Source organism: Bubalus bubalis, chromosome 7 (genome assembly GCF_019923935.1).
Source record: "Bubalus bubalis isolate 160015118507 breed Murrah chromosome 7, NDDB_SH_1, whole genome shotgun sequence".
Taxonomy (NCBI): domain Eukaryota; kingdom Metazoa; phylum Chordata; class Mammalia; order Artiodactyla; family Bovidae; genus Bubalus; species Bubalus bubalis.
The window spans coordinates 49,033,902-49,055,081 of record NC_059163.1 but is presented as its reverse complement, the minus strand read 5'-3'; the positions used below and the strand labels follow the sequence as shown (position 1 = coordinate 49,055,081).

General features: G+C 40.6%; 1 protein-coding gene across 4 annotated transcripts in view; it reads right to left on the bottom strand.

The window, feature by feature from the left end:
* Positions 1 to 21,180, bottom strand: part of USP46 (ubiquitin specific peptidase 46) — a 74,692-nt gene that overhangs the window by 24,532 nt on the left and 28,980 nt on the right. For all 4 annotated transcript variants that reach the window (XM_006057485.4, XM_044945874.2, XM_025290048.3 and 1 more), the window contains exons 3-5: positions 18,543 to 18,756; positions 16,769 to 16,998; positions 3,107 to 3,183 (exon numbers count right to left, since the gene is read on the bottom strand). In XM_006057485.4, the coding sequence (XP_006057547.1) occupies positions 3,107 to 3,183; positions 16,769 to 16,998; positions 18,543 to 18,756 (521 nt within the window). The remainder of the gene's footprint in view (positions 1 to 3,106; positions 3,184 to 16,768; positions 16,999 to 18,542; positions 18,757 to 21,180) is intronic.

The following is a 21,180-nucleotide window of genomic DNA, read 5'->3' as shown; positions in this document are numbered from 1 at the left end:
TTCTGGAAGAAGGTGGCAGAAGTCTTAACATTTAAATCCTACAATTTTAGCTTGATTTTTAACTTTTCTCAATATCAAAATAAATGGTAAGGATATCACACCAGAAGAGATATGCAGGCATGATGTTAAAGAAGACAACTCATAATTCTAGTTTGAAAAACAAATCCTCAAGAATGCAAACCACATTAAGCCATGAAAGGGGCCAAAAAAGATCATAATCATTCCTTCTCTTTTGTCTCAAATAGAAAAAGTTAACGGATCAGCTGGCATCATTTATTCCCTGGAACTCTCTCCTGCACTTTGTTCCTCTGGAAGAGGCTGGAAAGCTGCCACGCCCACCCCAGAACTCTCAGTGGTGAACAGCAACACCTGGCAGGCTTCTCTCTGTTGGGGAGGTGAGCTCTTAGGCACCGATGAAGGCAGGTCCAGTAAGTCAGCCAACGTCTATTTTCAGGATGATGTACTAAGGGGGAGGGGCAGGCCCTTCAGGAATATCAGCCTGGACAATCAGATGAGAATATGATGTTGTTTAAAATGTATTGTGAGGCTATTCTGTACCCATCCCGGCTTTAAGGCCTCCAAATGTCTCGAGCCTGCCTTCATCAGGTATGCACTGCCAATGTATATATTTCCTCCAGAAAAAAAAAGTGGGGGGACTTAGTTCTGGGTTACATTTGTCTGTAACGAGGCTCCCCAGTGGTTGAAATTCTCAGCTGGTCTCAAAGCTACAGCCACTGCCATCTGCCCTCCTGAACAGCCCAGGAATTTCTTAGAAGGGAGGGGAAGCAGCCTTCTAGCTCCTCTTCTCCAAGAAGAATGGGCAGGTAATACCCTTTCTTGTGCTCCCTCACATATGACCAGCTCTGGCATAACTTTATAGCTTTTTCGCCTCCTTGTGATCACAAAACCCTAAGGAAATCAAAACTGGCTTCTTTTCACAGGAATATTAAGAGCCCCTGCCAAAAACAGAACCAATCAGAAGAAACAAAAAAAGCTATCCTGGCCTGAAAAATGCTTTGCAAACAGAGACCATAAATGTGTCCTGGACATCTGGACCCAAGGCATCTGGAGACAAAGGATAAAATGCCAGACCAGCAGGAGGTGCTGAGGCAACTTGGTGGGGACAGGGGAAGGCTCAGCCTCCTGGGAATTATCGAGTAACCAGCCCCCAGCTCACACAATACATGACACCCAGACGAACTGGGACGTTCTGCCAGGTTGGAATTGGTGCCTCTACCATGAAAAATGACTTTCTAGCAGTCAACGGCCACAGCAAGTCCCTTTAATCTAAAGAGTTCTGAGTAACCTGAACTCCTGATAGAACAATTCTGTCACACAATGCCCACTGATAAAGATCAACAGCGCTTGGAAGAGAAAGACAAATACCATATGGTATCACTTATGTGTGGGATCTAAAATGTGACACAAATGAACTTATCTATGAAACAGACTCACAGACATAGAGAATAACAGCCTTGTGGTCGCTGGAGGGGTGTGGGCAGGGGGTGGAGGATTGGGAGTTTGGGGTTAGCAGATGCAAACCATTAAATATAGAATGGATGAACAAGTTCCTACTACACAGCACAGGGAACTATATTCAATATCCTGTGACAAACCAAAAAAGAATGCATATGTAAGTATAACTGAATCACCCCGAGGTACAGCAGAGATTAACACCACACTGTAAATCACCTATCCTTAAATAGAATAAACTTTTTTAAAATAAATAAATAAAAACCCAACAGTGCCCTGAGCTGATGAGGCATTCTAAGCAATGGGAAGGGCCACCCAGACCACCTGGCCTGCACCCCCACTACCAGCCACTCTCTAGACATGTTTAATGTCCTTCAAAGCACCAATTCCTGTCCGTGGATTCCCACTAGACTATAAGCGCCACGAGATACATACCTGACGCTATCCGTTGACCTCCGGTGTACAGAAGAGCGGGGCTGATTATAAGTTAAAAGGAGGAGAAAGAAGTGAGGACAGGACAGTGAATTGTGTCTCCAGAGTATTAAAATAGCAGAGACATCACTTTGCCAACAAAGGTCCGTATAGTCAAAGCTATGGTTTTTCCAGTAGCCATATACGGTAAGAGCTGCACCATAAAGAAGGCTGAGTGCCTGAAGAATTGATGCTTTCGGCATCAATTGTGGTGTTGGGAAGATGCTTGAGAGTCCTTTGGACAGCAAGGAGATCAAACCAGTCAATCCTAAAGGAAATCAACCATGGATATTCATTGGAAGGACTGATGCTGAAGCTCTAATACTCTGGCCACCTGATGGAAAGAGTCGACTCATTGGAAAAGACCCTGATGCTGGCAAAGATTGAGGGCAGGAGAAGGGGGCAACAGAGGATGAGATGATTATGCAGCATCACTGACTCCAGGACATAATTTGAACAAACTATGAGAGAGAGCTGAAGGACAGGGAAGCGAGGCGTGCTGCAGTCTATGGGGTCACAAAGAATCAGATACAACTTAGCAACTGAACAACAACAAATCAACTCTGAGCATGTTTTCAACTACAAGTCAAAACACAACATCTGCAGGAACCCTGGGCGTGTGTTACTCCTACACTCAGGGAACCTTACCTCCCCTCAACTCTAATTAGGAGAAAGCCTTCTTCCATGAATGAGCTCTACACAATGCTGCCAGATAGAGGAAAAGGCAATGCCCTCATCGGTTCTCAGTTCACAAGTGCATAATTTTTAAAATCAAAGACTAGATTAGCTTAGAAAAAGAAAGGAATGGTAGGCATCCGTAGCATTTTTCAACTTAATTGTGTGACTGTGATTGGGTATGTCTGTGTGTGTGGAGAGGCAGATGAGGGCCCAAAGCACACATCTGTATTAAAGATTAAAACCTTATTTTTAAACTTAATGACTAATGACTTCCACTTGATCCCCTCACTCCTCAGCAGGACTCTTCTCTAGACAACATATACTTATTTCTAATCTCTCTAGGGAAAAAAGAAATAGAAAATAATAGGATTACATTGGTTTAACAGAAAGGAAGATTATCTCCTGAAGAAATACAGGAAATTTTCCCCCATGACTTATTAGCCTCATCAAAAACTCAGACCATAGTCAGAATTCATGAGGTTACCTTAGACAGTGGGTAATAGATGTGTTCTGCTCCACATCAACAGAAAGGTCAAGAAAATCTTCATCTTTGCTGCTAACCTGAAGCAAAAAAAGGAAAAAATAATTAGGTATAAAATAGATAATAGACAAGCAGGTATAATTTTGAATACTTACAGGGAACCAAAACCCGTAACTGCAGTTAAAGGCAGGTGTGACTTTGTATATTCACTGGCAACCGGTTAACCTTGAAAACAATCCCAAACAAGAGAAAACTCTAAATTCTTAGAAAACTCTAAAGCTTACCTATATCCCAGCTTTGACTCAGGCTTTTCACAATTATAACTCAACCAGATTTCTCTTCCTGTCCTTTCATTTCCCCCACTGTTTCAAAGCAAGAAGTATCAGACAGGTATCCTTACAGCTCAGCCTGGCAGAATGGTTAACAATGGAAATAGAAAAATGACAAGAGCCTTATAAACCTATTGCTCAGATGACTGCCCTCCATTAAGCTGTCTGCACTTCCTGCCAGTGCCCTGAAATCACTCCCTTCCTCTGGTGCCTCGTCATTCAAACTGTATGTGGGGCCAGGGAGCTGAAAGTACTATGGGCCGGAGGGTCACCCTACCTGCACACACAGCCGTCCTCTGGCCCAGCAAGTGCCATCCTGCAGAACGCCCACTTCTGTCTGGGGTACCACCCAGACCTGGAGCTTGGGCTTGGGCTGCTTTGCTTGCTAAGTCACTTCAGTCATGTCCGACTCTTTGTGATCCCATGGACTATAACTTGCCAGGCTCCTCTGTCCATGGGATTTTCCAGGCAAGAATACTGGAGTGGGTTGCCATGCCTTCCTCCAGAGGATCTTCCCGACCCAGGGACTGAACCCACATCTCTTATGTCTCCTGTGCTGGCCGAGTTGATCATCAGTCCCGACTATTTCTCAGCCTGCACAGCTAACAACACCACACCACTTCTGGGTCTGTACTTAATGAAGCTCACCAGCTAGCCTAGCATTTCACCATCTTGGAGTAGGAGGGACAAACGAGCCCAGCAGCAACTTTAAGATGCCCAGTCACCTAGCAGCAAACAAAAATAACACGCCTATAAACGTGACAACTATCCTAGGAGTCAGTACTCCAACATTCAGAGACGTGGACACAATCCTTCATGCTTTTGTTAGCACACCGAAGAATGGGTACCGGCAGTTGCCCAGCTCCATATCCTGTCTCTGCTACTTACAGTGGATGACTTTAGCCACTCTGTACCTCAGTTTCCTCATCTGTAAAGTGGGAGCAGTAAGAGTAGCTATTTCATAAAGTTGTTATGAGAATGAAATAAACTAATACATATAAAGTGCTTTAAGAAGTCAGTACTCAACAAATCCAGGAGGGGCAAAATATTTTAAATGGTCTAAAATGGTCAAATAGTTGGGAATGGGTTACTATGTTGTGGGCATAATATTACATGAAATACAGGACTCCTCTCCTGCACTTCCGCCACCACCATGAGAAAGGTAACCCAGGCTGGCCCCGTGACTGCTCCCCTGAAGAAGATGAGAGCCCCCAGAGGAGAGTGTTCTCACTAAGGTGTCCTGGCCAAGCCCAGACTAGAGCTCAACCCCCACCAGCCTGTGGATACATGTGTGAGACAGCTGAGATGCAGACCCACAGGTTTGGGTAAGGCCAGCTGGATCAGGCAACTCCCCACCAACCCAAGGCTGCAGAATTATAGTGAAAATAAATCAGAGTTGATTTAAGCCTCAGAGTTTTGGGGAAGTCTGTAGCAAAGCAACAAATAACCAACAGAACTACTTAACATGACAGGCATTCCTCCTTTCATTGCACCTGGCAGATACTGTGTTTTTTATAATTTGAAGATTTGTGGCAACTATGTGTCAGGCAAGTCTATTTGGTAACAACATTTGCTCACTTCATGTCTCTGTGTCACATTTTGGTAATTTTTGCAACATTAAAAATTTTTTCATTATTATGTCTTATGGTGATCTGTAATCAGTGATCTTTGATGTTACTACTCTGGCTTACTGAAGGTTCAAATGATGATTATCATTTTTTAGATTTAAATATTTTTTAATTAAAGTATATACATTTTTTAAATGCAATGCTATTATACACTTAAAAGACCACAATATAGTGTAAAAATAATGTTCACATGCACCGGAAAACCAAAAAATTTGTGACTTGCCTCTTTGTAATATTCACTTTATTGCAGTGGTCTGAAACCAAACTCGCAATACCTCCAAGGTATGTCTGTATATACTTTTTATTTTAATTCATTTATTGTCAGTTTTGCCCTTACTAAAAGGAAAGTTTGAAAGACTGGCTTCAGTAATGACTAAGATCCCGTCTTCCAGCACTCCTCCAGAAAACTATAAACTCAGATAAACCAACGGAGAAGCAACAAAGACAGGCAGATGGGCGGTTCACATTTGGGAGGAGGAAGAGTTGCAAAGGATGAATTCATAGTTTCACAGCCTTTAGCTGGGGATTCATGGGGGAAAAATGCAATCTTTCTGGTTTAGGAGGCAGAAAAACCAACCTGGGAAACCATGTCCACTGAGAAGGGAAAAAATCTGAGAAGGTATTCCCAACTCTGTCTGCCCACATCTCTGGCTGACCCCTGAGCCACGCTCACACAGAGTACACTCACAGCAACACAGCTGGAGACAAGGGGGCTGACCCAAGAGTCAAGCTGCTGCCTAAGAAACAGAGTCTGCAGTTTGAGTCCAACCAACACAACTACCTGCCAAAACTAAAGAAACTCATTGAAGAAAAACAGCAGAACCCAGAGACTCTCAAACTTAACATTCTCAGTGTCCTAGATATGATCCAAACTTACAATATGTGAAGAATCAGGAAAATGGAAGATATTCTTAAGTAAAAGGAAATAACTGAGACCAATCCTGGGATGCCCCAGATGTTGGAAGTAACAAACAATGATTCTAAAGAAGCTATTGTAACTATCTTCAATAAAGTGAAATATAATATATTCACAGTGAACCAAAACATAAGACAGCAGAGAAATAGAAACAAACAAAAAAAGAGTCAAATGGAAATTCCAGAACTAAAAAATTAATACTGAGTCTGATGCTGGGAGGGATTGGGGGCAGGAGGAGAAGGGGACGACAGAGGATGAGATGGCTGGATGGCATCACTGACTCGATGGACATAAGTCTGAGTGAACTCCGGGAGTTGGTGATGGACAGGGAGGCCTGGCGTGCTGCGATTCATGGGGTTGCGAAGAGTCAGACACGACTGAGCAATGAACTGAACTGAACTGGACTTAACAGAGATCTGGAGAGAGATCAGTGGATTTGAAGACAGAACAACAGAAATTATCCAATGAAAAGAATAAAGGAAGAAAAAAGATTGAAATAAAAATTAATACTCAATAAACCTGTTAGAAAATATCATTAACGGGAGTCCCGGAAGGGGAGGAGAGAGAATAGGACAGAAAAACTATTTGACAAATAATGGCTGAATATTTCCTAAATTCAGTGAAAGATATACATTTATAGATTGAAGATACTCAACAAGAATCAAGCAGGATAAATACAAAGAAGGCCAGCCAAGGTCAAACTGCTGAAAGCCAAAGGTGAAAAAGCAAATCTTAAAAACACGTAGAGAGAAATGACACATTACAGGGAGTTCCCTAGTGATCTAATGATTGGAATTCTGGGCTTTCATGACTGTGGCCCTGGTTCAAATCCTGGTTGGGGAACGGAGATCCCACAATAAACTTTTTTTTTTTTTTTTTTTCCAAAAAATGACACATTACCAGAGAATGATTTCACTGGAAGCCGGTCTCTAATCAAAAATTCAAGGGCCAGAAGACACTGAACTTGTTTAGTGTGCTAAAGGAAAAACTATCAGAACAGAATTCCTGTATCTGATAAATATATCTTTCAAGAATGAAGACAAAAAAATGAACAGAATTTATTACTAACAGAACTGCACCACAAGAAAGGTTAAAGGAAATTCTTTAAACCAAAAGGAGAAGTTACCAGATGGAAATCCAGATCCTCAAGAAAAAATGAAAAGCATCGAAAATGGGAATTGTGATTTTGTCTTGCGGGGGTTATAATATGTGTAAATGTAATACATATAATTACAGCATAAAAGACAAGGAAGGTTGGGGTGGAAGGAATAGGCACCTACACAGTTATGAGTTAACTATGTTTTATGTGAAATGTAACATTAGTATTAGGTTGGTGCAAAAGTAATTGTGGTTTTGCAATGTTGAAACTTGCCATTTGATATTGGAAATACGTTTTAAATAAATGTGGTTATGTTATACATCATTTTAAAACACATTTATCACTTTATTTGTTTTTTGCTAATGATTTATTACTTGCTGTTCATTTTATATTTATTTTAGACTATGGAAATGACGTTAGACAAAAAGCAAATTCAAGCGATTTTCTTATTTGAGTTCAAAATGGGTCATAAAGCAGCAGAGATTAACTTCCAGCATCAACATGTTTGGTCCAGGAGCAGCTAACGGATGTACAGTGCAGTGGGGGTTCAAGAGGTTTTGCAAAGGAGACGAGAGCCTTGAAGATAAGCCGTGTGGTGACCAGCCACTGGGAGTTGACAATGACAAACTGAGAGACATCATCGAAGCTGGTCCTCTTATAATTACACAAGTTGCCAAAGAACTCAACGTTGATCAATTCTATGGTTGTTCGGCATTTGGAGCAAATTGGAAAGGTGAATAAGCTTGATAAGTGAATGTTTCATGTGTTAGTCACTCAGTCATACCTGACTCTTTGCGACCCCATGGACTGTAGCCTGCCAGGCTCCTCTGTCCATGGGATTCTCCAGGCAAGAATAGTGGAGTGGGTTGCCATGCCCTCCTCCAGGGGATCTTCCTGACCCACGAATCAAACCTGGGTCTCCTGCACTGCAGCTGATTCTTTATCATCTCAGCCACCAGGGAAGCCCTGAATGCCTCATGAGAGGACTGCAAATCAAAAAAAATTGTTGTTTTCAAGTGTCATCTTTTCTTATTCTACACAACTACAACGAACTATTTCTTGATTGGATTGTGACACTGGACGAAAAGTGGATTTTATATAATAACTGGCGATGACCAGCTCAGAGGCTGGACTGTAAAGAAGCTCCAGAGCACTTCCCAAAGCCAAACTTGCACCAAAAAAAGGTCATGGTCACTGTTTGGTAGTCTGCTGACTGATCCACTACAGCTCTCTGAATCCCAGTGGAACCACTGTATCTGAGAAGTATGCTCAGCAAATTGGTGAGATGCACCGACACCTGCAGCAGCCTGCAGCCAGCACTGGTCAACAGGAAGGGCCCGATGCTTCTCCCCGACAACGCCTGACTGCACATCGCACAACCGACACGCCAAAAGTTGAACGAACTGGGCTACAAAGGTTTGCCTCACCCGCCACATTCCCCTGACTTCTTGCCAATCAACTACTGCTTCTTCAAGCGTCTCCACAACGTTTGCAGGGAAAACACTTCCACAACCAGCAGGAGGCAGAAAATGCTTTCCAAGAGTTCATCAAACCCCAAAGCACGGGTTTTATGCTAAAGGAATAAACAAACTTATTTCTCAGGAGCAAAAATGTGTTGATTGTAATGGCTCCTATTTTGATTAATAAAGATATGTGTGAGCCTAGTTATAATGATTTAAAATTCACGGTCCAAAACTGCAATTACATTTGCACCAACCTAATAGCTTTAAGTGGACTGTGAAAAGTATACTATACTCTCCAAAGATACACTAAGAGAAAAATGTTAATGGAATTATTAAATATAATACATATATATATACATGCACAAATAATCCAAAAAGGGGAAAGAAAAAAAAATCAGAGAAAGAGGAATAGACCTCAGGAGGAAAAATAGAAAATAATGGAGCATCAAACCCAACCATGTTAATAATTAAACGCTTTTTTTCAAGTGAAAGTTTTAAGTTGGACTTTTTTTGAAAAGCAAGACCAGTTATATACTGTCCACAAGAGCTATACTTTAAATATAAAGAAATAGAAAATAAATGGGTGGAAAAGATATACTATGTAAAGAGTTAAGATGCATATATAGTGGACTATTTAATATAAGAAAATAGATTTTAGACAAAATTATAAGTAAAAAAGTTATTTCCTAATAATTGGGTCAATTTACTAGAAAAACATAATAAAAAATACAGAAGTCCTTCATAGAAGTGTGAAAGTGAAAGTCGCTCAGTCGTGTCCGAGTCTTTGCAACCCCAAGAACTATATACACTCCTCGGAATTCTCCAAGCCAGAATACTGGAGTGGGTAGCCGTTCCCTTCTCCAGGGAATCTCCCCAACTCAGGGATCAAACCCAGGTCTCCCACACTGCAGATTCTTTACCAGCTGAGCCACCAGGGAAGCCTAAGAATACTGGAGTGAGTAGCTTATCTCCTCTCCAGGGGATCTTCCTGACCCAGGAATCAAACCGGGGTCTCCTGCATTGCAGGCGGGTTCTTCACCAGCTGAGCTACTAGGGAAGCCCTAGTTCCTTGTAGCAAAGTCTCAAAAATATATGAAGCTGGAACACTTCACCAAGAAAAAAAGAATGAACCACATACTATAACGCAGATGAACTACAAAAATGATATGCAAGTTAAAGAAATCAGATACAAAAGACCACATTTGTATGATTCTAATTATATGAAATGCTCAAAAAAGGTAAATATCTGAAGACAGAAGTTGATATAATCCCACAAGATGATGTCACATTCCCATTCTTGATGCTGCCCAATACAAAGGATCTTATTGGTGTGGTGGAAATGTTTTAAAACTGGATTATCATTAGAGTTGCATAATCCAGCAAATCACCAAAAAAAAAAAATATTTTTTTTTGCACTGAATGGATAAATTTTATGGTACATAAACTGCACCTCAACAAAGTTGTTTTTAAAAAGTAAAAAAAAAATTCATGAAGCAAAAACTGACAGGATTAGAGGGAGAAATAAGACAATCCCACATTATGGTTAGATATTTTAACATTTCATTCTCAACAAATGACATAAAACCTGGGGGGTGGGGGCGGGCAGGGGACTTAAGAAAAACACAGACAATCTGAATAACTCTACCAATCATCATGACCTACTGATACTTATAGAATACTATACCCAACCACTACAAAATACAAATCATTTTTGACTCAATGGTTCTTAATAAGGGAAACATTGCCTTTCGGGGGATATTTGGCCATGTCTATAGACATCTTTGTTGTCACATATTTGGGGATGCTACTGGTATCTAGTAGGTAGAAGCCAGGGATGCAGCTAACCATGCTCAGAGCAGTACCCCACAACAAAGAAACATTGGATCCCAACGGTTAATAGTTCTAAGGTTGACACACCCTGTTTTCAAGTACATTTACCAAGACAGACACTGTGTTAGGATCCAAAACATGTTACAGTAAATTTTAAAAGACTGAAATCATACAGAATATATTCCTTAACCAAAACAAAATGAAATTGGAGAACATTAAGAAACCTGGGAAAACACCAAGTATTTGAAAATTAAACAACATACTTCTAAGCAATACATGAATAAAAGGAAAGAGAGGCACAAGAAAAATTAGATAATATTCTGAGCTAGTGACAAAGAAAACATATCAGGATTTGAGAGACACAACCAGCATTGGTTGCGTGGTAAAAGGAAAAAGTATAACTTTAAACATGTACGTTAGTAAATAAAAGAGCAGGGACTGTCTTTTCTGTTTGCTTTAACTGCTATATCTCTAGTACATAATTTCCATTATTTAATAGATTCATATTAATATTCACTAAATAAATGAATACATAACTGAACAAAAGACTGAACAAATGAAAAGATATCTAAATGCCAACAGTGGCATCTGGGTGGCAGAATTATGGATGATTTACTGTTTATACACTCTCGTTCCTGATTTTTAAAAACGTAATTCATGGGTAGTATATTTTTTTCATCAGTAAATCTTTTTAAAAACTCAAATGGCCCTTCTTTGAGAGATAATAAAAGGATTCTAGCCAACTGAAATTCACACATAATTTAGATAGCTCTACTAAAGTTCTTGTACTTAAAGGGGGATAAAAACAAAGAAACACTGTCTCCCTTTAGATGCAAATCTTTTCCTCTACTTAATTATTCTAGGGAGAGGGAAGAAAGGTACACATCTAATTAAAGGACTGGAGAAAGTTATTGTAACTTTCTCAATTCCCAGTGCAAACGGCTTCCAGAATTAAGAGTGAGCAAGCACTGCTCAGGTGGGTCAGCCACGCCAGGGACATCAAAACACAGCACTAACTCTTCCATGGGGATTTTTCTCTCTCCCTCTCCCTGTCTCAGACTGACACAGTCAAAAGCAGTGAGTGATCAAGCAATTTCCCCCCCTTTTCTCTCTTCCCAGGAAACTGCCAGAAAATAAAACCATTTTCTTCCCACACAGAAGAATCTCATTCTGGTCTAAGTGAAAACACAGCTTGTCTCCAAGGAAACATATATATCGCTAAGACTCCAATACTCTCAGCAGGTACAGGCTACATCTTATTCTCCTTTCTTCCCTCCTGATTTTGGGCATGGACTTCCTCAGAAACTAATTTTAAAAGAGTGGAAGAGATCCTACTTGCTCTTCTTTTTAATTACAAATTAATAGAACAAATTAATATACAGGGCATACATAAAAAATCAGGAGCTTTGCTAAAATTCCTGAGTAATTAAAATCCTATTCAAATGTGCTTCTAAATTCCCAGCAGCCTTTGCTAGGCTTAGCAGTAAAGGTGACCAGGTGGCAGCTCCATGCTGTTCAGCCAGGAACTGAAAACTGGCTTAGAGGCGATGCCAAGAAGGTGGGCTCAGGAAAAGTGGCAATGACAGCCCACCTGAATCCCAGGAACTCAGCGACCATGTGCCCATCCCCCACTGCTCCTCTGTACAGGGCTCAGAAGCTCTACTGAATCAATTTTAACCTTGGCAAACAAAGCAAGAAGGAGCCTACAACTGGTACTTAATAAAGCAGCTCTTTAGACAAACTTTTGGCTCTAGCAACAGATATAAATGCGTTAAAGCCACTGAGAAGCTATGAAAACCACAAATTTGCAAAGCAAAAACTTGGATTAAACAGAAAGGGGGGAAAATGAACAACAACAACAAAATTAAGCTCCAATTGGTACAGCAAATCTTGTGACCCAAGCAGAGGACAACCAAGGGAGCGCTGAGGCTAGACTGGAAAATCCCATGCCTCAATTCTAAAGTACCTTGGTCACAGGATGAGCCCCTTAAAATTGTCTTCCCAGTTCTACTGCAGAATGAAAACCGGCTGTTCTCCATAAACCTTTCCCTTGACATTTGCACTGCAATCCCAGGCAACATTTACAAAGGGTGAGACCCAGAAAAAGACAAAAATCATTGTTGTCTGAAAGCATGAAGACTGGCACAAAAGGTTTTTGCACAATTGGAGGAACTATCAGCTGAGGCTGCCCAAACAGCGAGGCTCCCCCAGGGGTCAATTTGCTGCTCCAGATCCAGTGTAGTTTAATCCCACTGTGAGCACTCACTAATGGCCTCGGCAATTCTGCCAGAAGCACTCTGAAAAGGCTGCTTGCCCTGGGCAGAGGACAGTACTCAAATGGGGCCCTGTATTTCTCATCCTGTGAAGGAAAACTTTAACTTCAGGTCTTCTTTTACACTGAATTCTCAACATTCTACAATAACAACAATGAAAAAGCCTGCAGACTATGTATTTTCTTAGAAAGTAGACGGCTTTCTAACAATCAGAGCTTTCTAAAAATGGAAGGCATCGCCTGGGGAGATTGGGTTCCCTATCGCTGGACAGAATCCAGCAGATGCTGGGGACCAACTGGCTAGGACGTCACTGGAGGGACCTGGGCACAGGACGAGAAAGGATTAGGTGACTCCTAGGATCCCAACCAGTTAAAGTCGCTAAGAAAATGGAGGTGATTATCCAAGTAACTCCAGGGTGGTGGTGGGGGGAAACAACTCTTGCCACAAATCTAATCATTGCTAAATAACACAGGAAGCCCAGTCTCGCACTCTATGATATAGAAGGGTGGGATGGGAGAGGGAAGGGAGGCTCAAAAAGCAGGGGAGATATATATAATTATGACTGATTCACATTGTTGTAGGGCAGAAACCAATACTGTAAAGCATTATCCTCCATTTAAAAAATAAATTAAAAAAATAAAATTGTGGTGGGGGGAAAAAGATCCAGGTTTTTCAAAGTGCACCATCCTCCACAAAGACACAGTCTCATTGTTTTCTGCAAATGAAGTATAAATGGCTGGAATCCCACTGAAACAAACGCTATGGTATGATCCAAAAGTTTAGGAGGAATCTTTGGGCACAAGCTTCTGATCCACAGTAACCTTCCACGAACTAACAGGCTCAGTAACAGCTTCTGCAGTACAGTCGTCTGGGGGTGCAAACTTTGTATTGCTTGGGATCAACTGACCTGTTCTTAGACAAAAAAAGAAATTACAAATGTGACTGAGCCTATTGGAAAATCCATGCAGAGAATCACAAGATAGATTTAGTAACTGTGTTCATTTCAAAGATAACCAAACGGATTAGACAATCTGGGGAAGGTTACCTGGCTAAATGAGGGATGTGATAACTCACTGTTCTGGTTCTTGTATCATAAGCTCACAGAATACTCTGTCCTCCTTCACAGAATTTTGCAATCATAATTACAAAACTCATTATTTGTTACGTCTATCATTCATGCTCAAACTTCCAGAAAGGCAAAGGTCTCACTGCATCCTCAGTGTCTATATCTTTACTTAGTACGTGTGAAAAAGAAAAAAAGGTGTTTATTGAATAAAAGAATACTTGTCTATACAGCCACTATATTACCAAAGTGAAGATATCTAAGAATGGGTATAGACAAGAATGTAGAGAAATGAGAATGCTTATACACCAGGTGGGAATTTGATATTTTCAAATGAGTTTAATGATAAGCACACCTAATGACCTAACAAATTTACTTATGTGCATATATCCTAAAGAAACTAAATTTATGTATACTAGATTATATGTTAGAATGTTCATTGTTCCTAGTTGCCCCAAATTGAAAACAACTAAATATCCATCAGCAATAAAATGGATTCATGAATTGTGATATCTTCAGGCAATAATTAATTTAACAGAGAGCAAATATTAAGAAGTAAATCTCAAATAAATAGCTTGTATCATAAAAATAATAGAGTTGTATAAATACTGACATAGGACAATGAGAATGAATGAACTAAAGCATCATGTAACAACACAAATAAATCTCACAAGGGTTAGTGAGGGAAAAAAAACAGGATGCAAAAGAACACATATTGTATGATTTCATTCATATAGAGATCAAAAACAAGGCTGCTGCTGCTAAGTCGCTTCAGTTGTGTCCGACTCTGTGCGACCCCATAGACGGCAGCCAACCAGGCTCCCCCGTCCCTGGGATTCTCCAGGCAAGAACACTGGAGTGGGCTGCCATTTCCTTCTCCAATGCATGAAAGTGAAACGTGAAAGTGAAGTCGCTCAGTCGTGTCTGACTCTAGCGACCCCATAGACTGCAGCCCACCAGGCTCCTCCGTCCATGGGATTTTCCAGGCAAAAGTACTGGAGTGGGGTGCCATTGCCTTTTCCAAAAACAAGGCAAACTGAACTATATGTTTTAAGGATGCAAAGGTAAGTTCTGAGTTCTACCAAACATTCAAAATGTATACAAACTCTCCCAAAGAAAATACAGACTATGTATGGACCATGTTTGGATCCTGATTTGAATTAACTAGCTGTTTAAAAAAAAAAAAAAAAGACATACTCAGAGAAACTTGAACACTGAGTGAATAATGATCTAAAGGAATCATTTTTAGGTGTGATAATGGTATTGTACTAATGTTTAAAAAAAATTTTTTTTTCTTACCTTTTATTATCTTTCAGAGATTTATAGCAAAGTAATGAAGAAATGAGAAATGATGTTACCTGGGACTTCCTTAAAAACAGACCGGTTCAGTGAAGAGGGATATGACAGGAAAGATGATCAAGATGCGTCAGTGTGCTAACAATCATTGACCCCAAGTAATATACATATGGATTTATTACACATTCTACTTCTATATTCCATTGAATTTTAATGGAATATAAAATATAAAGGAACAGAAGGAGAAAGGGAGGGAGGAGAGATCTCTAGATAGATAAATACGTGTAGAAAATGTTTTGGCAGGATATATTTCAAAATGTTAAAATGTTTAAGTGGTTATCTCTGGGCTAACAAGATCACAATTTTTAGAAAATGTTACAAATTTATCATCTCTAGTGGAGATTACTGGTAACTTTTAGTCTCTTTTTGCTTAGCTATGTTTTCTAACTATTTCTACAATGAACGTATCAGAACGCTTCAAAACTTGTTTAAAAGGATAGAAGACTGCCAAAAAACAAAAAGCCTCCCACTTAAGTTCACTTAATGTCTTAACCATTTCTGGGTCCTAGACCCCTTGCAGAATCTGATGAAAATCATTCTCTCCCCTAGAAATGCACAATTCTTGAGAATTTTTCATAGTGTTAAACTTTGAGACCCCAAATGAGCCCATACTCTCCATATTGTTAGTAGTTATAATAATAAATAATAAAAGCTGACTTTTACTGCATACTTGGTTGGTATGTACCAAGCATAGTTTTTAAGTGCTTTCAAGAGTTAACTCGTTTAATCTTCCCAGCAACCCTGGGGCTTCCCTGATAGTTCAGTTGGTAAACAATCTGCCTGCAGTGCAGGAGACCCTGATTCAATTCCAGGGTTGGGACAAGCCCCTGGAAAAGGAAATGGCAACCTACTCTAGTATTCTTACCTGGAGAATCTTATGGACAGAGGAGCCTGGTGGGCTACAGTTCATGGGGTCACAAGAGTTGCACACAACTTAGCAACTAAACCAACAACCAGCAACCCTAGGAGATAAGCACTCTCATCACCTCCAATTTACAGATGAGGAGAGTGAGTTCAGAGAGGTTGGATAATTTGCATAAGGTCCCACAGCTCCAAACTTGGCAGCCTACATACAAACTTGGCAGCCTGGCCCTAGAGTTGGGCTTTTATCTATCACATCATGAGGCCACTCATAGAGTTAAATCAAATACGAAGCCAATGTGACCTCCTGAATCACCCTCTGGAAAACGTCTTCAAATTCAACACTAAGTGCCTACCACGTGCCAGACTCACCCAGGCCCTGCAACAGCGCTGTCAGAGATTCATCCCATTCACCCAGCTAACTGCTGGAGAATCAGAAGTTAGCTCTGTCTTCTGAGTTCAAGTTCACCATAGCACAGTTGATTCCCTTTATGCCGGGGAAATGGTATAAGTCACACATGACTTCCTCGTGGCCCAAATATTTTCAAGATAACTGGCAGAGGTCCAATTCAATAGTTCAATTTTTAGACCCTCAAATTAGCCCATGCTGCATAGCGATCTAAGTTTTTGAGATTTTTCCCTCATCACTCTACTTCTACGGCTGAGACATCTTAGATGGAGACAAGCTTCCAAAGTTTGCACCTGAGGCTCATACATATAAACAGAACAGTCTGTATACAAGGAAGACAACTGCTAGGTGCTACGATGCCACACTGCACTCATGCACAACATAGCTCATGCACAAATATGCACAAGCAAATTACATGAAAGCCCTCGTGATGCTTACAGTTTCACAGTTCAAGCATCGAGTTTCATTGGTGAGCGTTCCCTGAAAAATCTCATGGACCCAGGTGAGTTCTGGTTTATTATTCTCCGCAGGTTCATTCATGTTGCCATTTTTTAATTTTCCATTTTGTTTCTCCTGTTTCTTCTCTTCCTGCAGGATGTCCGCAATAGTGTTTAGCAAATAATTTAAAAATTCGTGGGCATCCTGCTGCATGTAGTTATCAAAGAGATCTGGAAAGGAGAGGGTTGTTATTTCAGTCTCTGGCTCTTGAAAAGCAAAGGAAATGCTTAATTTTACAAACCATGTTTCAATTTTTATATTGAAAGAATGGACATGGATATATTCACCTCTATGTTGCAACTTCAATGGATAAGTTTTTTTAAAAATTTTTGTTCACTTCTACTTTTTACCACTGAGAGCTAAATTTTCCCAATCTCCCTCGGTAAAGTCATCATATATATATAAAGCTACAAACATTTGTATTTGCTCTACAAAAAAAGAAAAGAAAAAGAACAGGAAATACTTGACAAGCTCCCTGATAAAATATCAATATTTAATATAATATGACCACCAATGATCAATTATTCAGTTTGTATTCTATCAAGAATGACAGGGTCTCTTCCCAAAGATCATATTAAACTCTGGACCAGCCTAGAAGCAGCTTAAATGAAACACATAAGGGAGATGAGAGATATATACGAGAATGTATCTATCTGATAGCATTCTGAAACCAAATACAGAAGATTCCAGCAGCCCGTTGCTGCTCCCTGCCATAAGGACAAACAATCAAGAGATGAATGCAGCTGTGAAACTTCATTATTAATCATGTTCACAAGGGAGACTTGGGAGGGTTCTGCTTCCTTCTCAGATTATTTTTATTCTGGTCTGTATAAACTACAACAACTTCAAAAGACAGCAATCAAATTAAATGAGACTTTAAAAAACAAACATCTGATTAACTGTGCAAGTCTGTTGCAATACGGCTGAAATCTAGGCTAAACACAAGTTGCCATATCAAATATTTCTATAGTCATAAAATTTACCCATGCAAAACTTCTGGAATAACCTTGTCTCTACCACCACGTCTCCCCAAAAAAACCAGATAAAGAGGGAAAAAAAAGGAAGAAAATCAAGTGACAGCAGGACATTTTTATTATAGAAAAATATCAATTTGATATCCTTCAACTCTTTTAGACATATAAAAATCAGAGGTATTATTTTTAAAACAGCAGAGGCTCTAATTAGATAATGTGCATTTAGTTTAATCACTTATGACAAGTTTATAAGACAGTACTGTTTTATTCAATTATTACATCAACCTATTTATTCCAGTCAGTGTCCTGCCTTGGGCAATTTTTCCTCTTATAATGATCCTACCCAGAAAAAAGTCCTCGAATGTGGAGCAGATAAAAAGATCATTCCATTTTGGAATGATAAATTACTTTTTTTTTTTTGGCCATGTGGCATGTGGGATCTTAATTCCCTGACCAGAGATGGAACCCACACCCCCTGCATTGGAAGTGTGGAGTCTTAACCACTGAACCACTAGGAAAGTTCCAATCAGAATTTTTAAGTATATTTCTTTTTATCCAATTTTGCTTTATATACTGGGTGGAAAAGAAGAAATATCTTTTATTTAAAAACTGATATTTGAGTAGTTGGCCATACTACTTTCCCATTTAAAAAAAAGGGGAGGGATTCATTTTGAGGTTACACAGACCTGTTGATTCTCCTTATCTCAGATCTGAAACACATTCATCTCCATGCCACTCACCATTTTCTTTTCTCAGCCTCGAAATGAACTTCTTTGGTGGGATCACACCGACCTTCTTCTTCTGTGTGGCGATGCTGTGGAAAAGGTCTGCCAGGCATGTCAACAAGTTCTCTTTCTTTTTTTGCTGGGCCTTGTACGCCAGCACGTTCTCCCGGAACGGCCGGCAAAAGTACAGGGCCTGAAGAACGGAGTTACAGTAGCATGTGTTTCCGAACTGCCAAAGGACAAGAGGGCCGATTTAAATCAGGGTTCTCTGGGTCAGTGAGGAGAGGGAGGGGCCGCCCTTGTGTGAACTGGCCCAGGTCCCCCGTGTCATGCCATGGTAGACCAGTAAGCCACGCAGAACACCAGTGACTATCTGATCACCAGGGAAATGAATGCTGGTATACAGAAGCTGGAGAGCTCTCTAGGCTATAAAAGTCTCTATAAAATGATAAGGAACACTCAGCCTTGGTTTTCAAAAATCTAATGAGACTTTCTGGTGCTTAAAAGAGAGGGTGAAGAAGGAAAAAAAAACCAACATGATATGGAGACATAGAAAAGCAGCTGGCGACACAAAAGACGTCACATTGCAACACATCAAAACTCCTATGACAGGGAAAATAAAAACCCCAATCAGAAAGAAATCCAGCTACTAGGAACCACTTGCTCAGCGGAAACAGCCTTAACCGAGCAGGGACTTGTTTTTAAGTTTCTCTTTTTCAAGGGTCTGGCACTCCTGCCACAGGCTTCAGACCAATCGCCTCACTTTCTCCAAAGCAATCTCGTTTCTGCCGAAGTAGCCACTGCCTCAATACAATACCACATAGGTCCTGGTCTCCTGCCATCGTAGTAGGACCCACAGAGTAACATTCTGCACTTCTCAAAAGCCACGGTTATGATTTAACAAGGCAAAAAGTCAGTCTCACTGGTTTTCAACTGGCTGGATAACCAATTCTATGGGAGAACACATAGCTGAGACGTTCATTTTAGAATTTTTCATATGTGCTAAAATAAAGAGGAAAACCATCTAAGGCAATTAGAAGATTAATAGCAGGTTAGAAAATGCTGTGTAAGATTAAAATAGAACATGAACATCTTCTCAAGCCTGGTTGTTGGCTTCTGTGTCATCTGCCCAAGAGCGAGGCAGATGCACGGCCATCCTTACCGTGACATTTCTTCGTATGCTAAGATAGAATACTTCCTATTTTTATACATTTTAATCTACTTTGACACAATTACATGATGAGACAAACCCCTTTTTAAAGAGAAGCTGTAACTTTCATGAACTACCATTCAAAGTGAACATGTACAAAACTATTAATAGGTTTAGATCTCACAACGCTTCCACAGGCTAGGAGATGGCTTTAGTTCTTTATTCCTCCATAGTCTGCATCTGTCTTTTCCCTGGCCAAGGCAGAATTCCCTCAACTTGAATAACTATCCTCATAGAGCTTAAGCAAGAGGCCTTTGCACAATGCCTAAAAAGTTGCATTACAATTATGTCAGTATTCCATCGACACAGTGCCCTATATTCCAGTACTGTAGCCTCCTCCTTCCATTCTCTTCTTTACTCAGTACCTCACCTTTAGCCAGACACCCTTTAGTAACACTTGGTCCCTGGACCAGTGAACAACTCCTGGGAAAGAAAAGGAACTAACATTTACTGAATGTCACTGTGTGCCTCAGCCTCATGTCAGGACCTTCAATAGGAGCTCTCATGGATCCTTCACTATAAGCCAAGGACACAGCTGTGGGACTTCATTTTCACTTTCATGCACTGGAGAAGGAAATGGCAACCCACTCCAGTGTTCTTGCCTGGAGAATCCCAGGGACGGCGGAGCCTGGTGAGCTGCCGTCTATGGGGTCGCACAGAGTTGGACACGACTGAAGCGACTTAGCAGCAGCAGCAGAAACCACTGTGATCCATTTCACAGAGGAGGAAACGGAAGCTCAGAGAGGGCAAGTGACTTGCCCAAGATCACACAGCTAGGGAACAGCATAGGCAGACTTTGGATTAGGTCTGTACTACTTCAGAGACAATGTCCACTCCATTATTCCACAAGCAGCATTCACTCAGAACACTCTCAGTAGAGATTATGACCTATGACACCTAAGTTCTGACAGACCATGCTCAGAGCAGTTGTTCCAGAAAACCTGGCGCTTGTGAGGTAACAGCTGATGTTATTTAAATCCTCCACCCCAGAGAGAAAGGATCAGCTGGAGAAGAAAGCTCATGAGGGTGGTGGGTAATATTGCCTTACTACCCGGCCATCATGAACTTATCCAGGACACAGTGCCCAACAAGTCTGGCTATATACAAGGGGACTGTTGCTGAGCACAAGTGAAATGAGGCCAAGGGACTTAGAGATAAACTAGCCCCAGTCTCCCCCTACTTCCCACCCATGCTTCAGATACCAAATTATGCTATGAAGCAACCACTGGTGATGAGCCGGTAACCCTTTCAACACTCTGGCTGAGCTGATGTATACCATCTGATGAGCCCATTCAGATGGTAAAGGGAGGACACACAAAAGCAGATTTTGCTACAAAGGCTAATAATATTGCTCTGAAAGTTAGTGTGCAAAGGAAATCCTTTAAAGCACAGGGGAAAAAATGAGAATCTGACCTAATAATGCACTAATTAAACCTCCTCTTC